At 40.7% G+C, this 4,800-nt stretch overlaps 2 protein-coding genes across 2 annotated transcripts; both read left to right on the top strand.

Annotated features, from left to right (window-relative positions):
* Positions 1–357: 357 nt before the first annotated feature.
* Positions 358–963, top strand: LOC145286561 (protein CFDP2-like). The gene has a single exon (XM_080135446.1). The coding sequence runs from the start codon at positions 358–360 to the stop codon at positions 961–963; it is 606 nt and encodes a 201-aa protein (XP_079991572.1).
* Positions 964–2,134: 1,171 nt separating this feature from the next.
* LOC145286562 (uncharacterized) lies at positions 2,135–2,581 on the top strand. Its single transcript, XM_080135447.1, has one exon. The coding sequence runs from the start codon at positions 2,135–2,137 to the stop codon at positions 2,579–2,581; it is 447 nt and encodes a 148-aa protein (XP_079991573.1).
* The last annotated feature ends 2,219 nt before the right edge of the window (positions 2,582–4,800 follow it).

The raw sequence follows: 4,800 nt of genomic DNA on the forward strand, positions 1-4,800 counted from the left end.
TCGCTGGATGCAGCAACTCTGATGGGTCGTGGACGACGAAACACGCGTCAGTGGATAATTACATTAAAATAATAATAATAATAATATATATATATATATATATATATATACAGCTCCCCATGTGGACTCTTCAAGTCCTGCGGCGATGGGCACGTGGCGAAAGCAATAGGTGTGGGTGAACACTGGCAGTTGTAGTCACAAACCTACACGTAGGCGGTTCATGGGCAAGTGGTCACTCTTTTCCCTGAAAGGCAACAGGAGAGTTCGGCAGCACCTGTGGGCGACTGGGCAGCCTCTTTAGGATAGCACTGCCCACCCTCACATGAGGGAGGGGGTTAGAAAAGGTACCCCAAACAAATGCTTGCCCTTCTAGTGTCTGATCAGCATACCGCAGTTGACGGACTCATCCACATAGCAGTCGAACAACAAAAACATAGAAAAAAAATATCATCGGGACATGGAATGTTCGAACTTTCAAGACCTGAAAGAAGAACAGCGCTCATCGCAAGGGAACTCCAGCATTACCATATAGATATAGTCGCCCTTAGCGAGACCCGGATTGCTGACAAGGTATCTCTGAGAGAAGAGGGAGGTGGATACACCTTCTTCTGGAAAGGAAAGCCGCAAACAGAAGACCGGATTCATGGTGTCGGGTTTGCCATCAGGACAGCTTTGCTGAAGAGCATGCCTGCGCTACCAGTTAGGATCAACGAGCGCCTCATGAAACTGCGCATCCCCCTCAGCAGGATCAGACATCTCACAATCATCAGCGCTTACGCCCCTACACTTACAAGCTCAGATGAATCCAAGGAGAAGTTTTACGAACAGTTTTATGAAGTCATCAGGTCAACCCCACCAAGCGACAAACTAGTCGTCCTTGGAGACTTTAATGCAAGTGTGGGGGAGAGACTACAGCAGCTGGGAAGGCGTTCTGGGCAGACACGGAGTAGGCAAGATCAATGACAATGGTCTGCTTCTTCTCAGCAAGTATGCAGAGCACAGTCTTTGCATCACCAACACCTTGTTCAGAATGGCAGACAAGTATAAGATCACCTGGAGGCACCCAAGTTGAAGACACTGGCACATGATTGACTTCATCATCGTCCGCCAACGTGACATCAAGGACGTCCGTGTGACCCGTGCCATGAGAGGCGCTGAGTACTGGACTGACCACAGATTGGTCAGGGCTGTACTGACACTACACATTGAGCCACTCCACGGAAACCGACCCAAAACTGTTAGGCCTCATACAATGTTGTTGCTAGGCTTAACGACCTATCCTATCAGGCACGATTCCAGCAAGTGCTAGATGAGAAACTCCAAGATCGTATAACAACTGATGCTCTTGAGGCCTTTTGTGCCGTTCTTATAACTGTCTGGGAGGAGGAGATAATGCCAGACGATTTTCGCGACGCCCTAATCGTCTCCCTTTATAAGAACAAAGGAAGTAAGTCGGACTGCGGAAACTACAGGGACAATTACTGGAAAGATCTTTGCACGGGTCATTTTTAACAGACTAATTACAGTTTCTGAATAGACATTCCCTGAGGCACAGTGCGGCCTCAGGCCTGGCAGGAGTACTGTGGATATGATCTTTGCTTTAAGACAGCTTCAAGAGAAGTGCATCGAACAGAAAAATCCTCTCGACTCTGTATTCATTGACCTGACCAAAGCTTTTGACATCGTCAAAAAAGAGGCACTTTAGACAGTCCTTGAGCGCATCGGATGCCCTCCAAAGTTTGTGTCAATGATCAGGCTCTTCCACGATAGCATGACTGGTCAGGTCCTCTGAAATGGTAATATCACAGACACTTTCACTGTCTGCAACGGTGTGAAGCAGGGTTGCGTATTAGCCCCTATCCTTTTCAACATCTTTTTCACCTATATGCTGTCCCATGCTGTCCAGGATTTGCAGAGGGGTGTCTACATTCGTTACCGCTTGGATGGCTCCCTCTTCGACTTACGGAGACTCACAGCAAAGACAAAAAGCTTGAAAACTCTCATCCAAGAGGTTCTCTTTGCCGATGACTGTGCTGTAGTGGCCCATATAGAACAGGACTTGCAACAGATGCTGGATTGCTTCTCTGGGGCATCCAAGCTCTTCGGCTAGACAATCAGTCTTGGAAAGACGGAGATGCTCCACCAACCTGATCCATACTCCAACCCTCCTCCTCCCACCATCACCATTGACGGCACACCACTTGCCAACGTTAATCACTTCAAATATCTGGGAAGCACCATATCTTGTGATGGCTCCTTGGACAGAGAGATTTACTCCAGATTCAGCAAGGCAAGTCAGATACTGGGAAGACTTCACAATCAAGCGCTCAATCAACGCAACATTCGCCTATCTACGAATCTGAAGGTCTATAATGCTGTGGTCCTTCGCTCCCTGCTCTATGGTTGTGAGACGTGGACACTGTACCGCAGGTATGTAAAGAAACTGGAGCTCTTCCACATGCGAGCTCTCCGCTCCATCATGGGAATCAAATGGCAGGATCGCATCACTAATCCGAAGGTCCTTGACAAATCTAAGTCTACCAGTATAGAGGCCACCATTATCAAGACTCAACTTCGTTAGGTTTGACACATGATTCGAATCCAGGTCGTCAAAAGAAACCATGATCGACCAAAACTGCGGTATAAAGCCAATCTGTATTGGTGTCGTATCAAACTGGGGGACCTAGAGGGACATGCTGTGGAGAGATCAAAATGGCGAGGCTCAACTCACAAAGCTGTTGCCAACTTTGAAGAGGCTCGTAGCCAGAAACTCACAGCTGCCAGAGAGAGACACCACAGAGCAGCTTCAGCGGTGATCACAACAATGTTCTAGACTATGTGCCTCTAGACTGGGGCTGCAGAGCCACCTCCGTGTGCACAGATGAGATGCAGAACACAAACGTCATCTTCGGATCCGATGGTCAACCACCATATATATATATATTATATATATAAACCCGTAATCCTGTCCGTTTGTTTGTTCACAATTTGATTAATATATACAAAACTTCCTGCTTAAAACGGTTATCTATATAAATTTTATTTACTATAAGATTTTCTATATAAATAAATAGCATCACGATCAATATATATATACACTATATTGAAGGCAATGCACATAATAGAACTAATCTAATTTGCATATTATATTAAAGAAAACATTTGTAAATAATTCGCTCAATTAAAATTACTGATTATAGTAATGTAATTGATGTAATTGTTCTATTTAAGAGTATTATTTAAAGTTAATTTATTTAAATTATTCTAATTCAAGTTATTTTGTACTATTTGCTAAACTGGCACATTTTAAGTAATTTTCACTGATATTTCACTTCCGGTTATGAACGGATATAGTTTTTAACCAAATCGAGAGATATGGTGATAAAATGATTTGTTTTAATTATTTATTTTCTATAAATGTAAAAGTTACAAATATTGATAAAAAAATAAATAATTAGGCTAAGGATGATTTTATTTTTCGACGAAATATTTTAAATCGTTAGCCCTCTATTAAAGTCTCGGCTATAAATGTCGATTCATTGTAAGGTGTGAGCACGTTTACTAAAAGGTTAAAATTTATTTCCTATAGACGATTTTAAAACCATTTTTCAACTATTCACTTGACTGTCTGAATTTTATTATCGTTTCCATAATACTTTGAAAAAGAAACAAGGTAAAGTAATGCTTTTTATATCAGATATATTCCTACGCGTTTTTTTTTCACTTTTTTTTCTTCAATTTTCTTTTGAGAAAGATCTTATGTTTTCCTGTCTAGGTAATTGATTTAGTAGATAATATATATTTGTGTGGGGGAGTTTCGACATAATTATGAGTTTTTTTTCGGGGGGAGGGGGTGTCGCTTTATGTCTCAGCGTCACTCAAAGAAAAATAATTGCAGAAGTACAAAAATGCGGGTGTTTTTATCTGTTTAGTACTTCTGCAGTTTACGAACCGTGCTATTTTTTTAGATATGATATACAAGTGTAATTCAATTTTTGCCGTATCTTTTGTTTATTAAATTTTTATGTGAAAGTCCTTCCTTTATTAAAAATGGGGCACTTTTTATATACACAACCAAGTATAGTTTATCCGCAAAAATCCTAATTTACATTTTTGGGAGCAACACAAACTGAAAACGGACCTGTACAGTTTTTTTTTTCTACATAATGTAGAACTTTCGTTTACATTTTACCAGTGGTATCTTTTTCACATTTTTGACATCATCACTGCAAATTTACCCCTATTTAATCTAACTTTAACTTTACAAATCTATTGACACTACTGTAGATGAAGATGATGCTGTGAAATATCATACAGAGTTCTTGAATTCAATTGAGCTTTCTGGAATGCCTTCCCATCTTCTAAAAGTTAAAGTTGGTTGTCCTATCATGATTTTAAGATCATTAGAGCCACGAAAAACAACTAATGGAACAAGATGTGTTGTAACTAGATTGCATAACAATTTGATTGAAGCAATGATTACATTTGGGGCTTATAAAGGTCAAACTGTACTCATTCCGAGAATTCTACTGATACCAAGTGATAGCGAGTTGCCCTTTGCTTTTCGGAGGCTGCAGTTTCCAGTGAGGCCCTGCTTTGCTATGAGCATTAATAAGAGTCAAGGGCAAACATTCAAAGTTATTGGAATTGATCTGACAAACCCATGTTTCAGTCACGGCATGTTTTATGTGGCAGTTTCAAGAACATGAACTTCAAAATCAATCAACATATTAACTAATAAAAGAAAAACAAGAAATGTTTACCCGTTTTGGTTTCGAACCTGTAATTACATAAATATTA

Source organism: Euprymna scolopes, chromosome 10 (genome assembly GCF_053919585.1).
Source record: "Euprymna scolopes isolate OS-2025 chromosome 10, ASM5391958v1, whole genome shotgun sequence".
In the NCBI taxonomy this organism is placed as follows: domain Eukaryota; kingdom Metazoa; phylum Mollusca; class Cephalopoda; order Sepiida; family Sepiolidae; genus Euprymna; species Euprymna scolopes.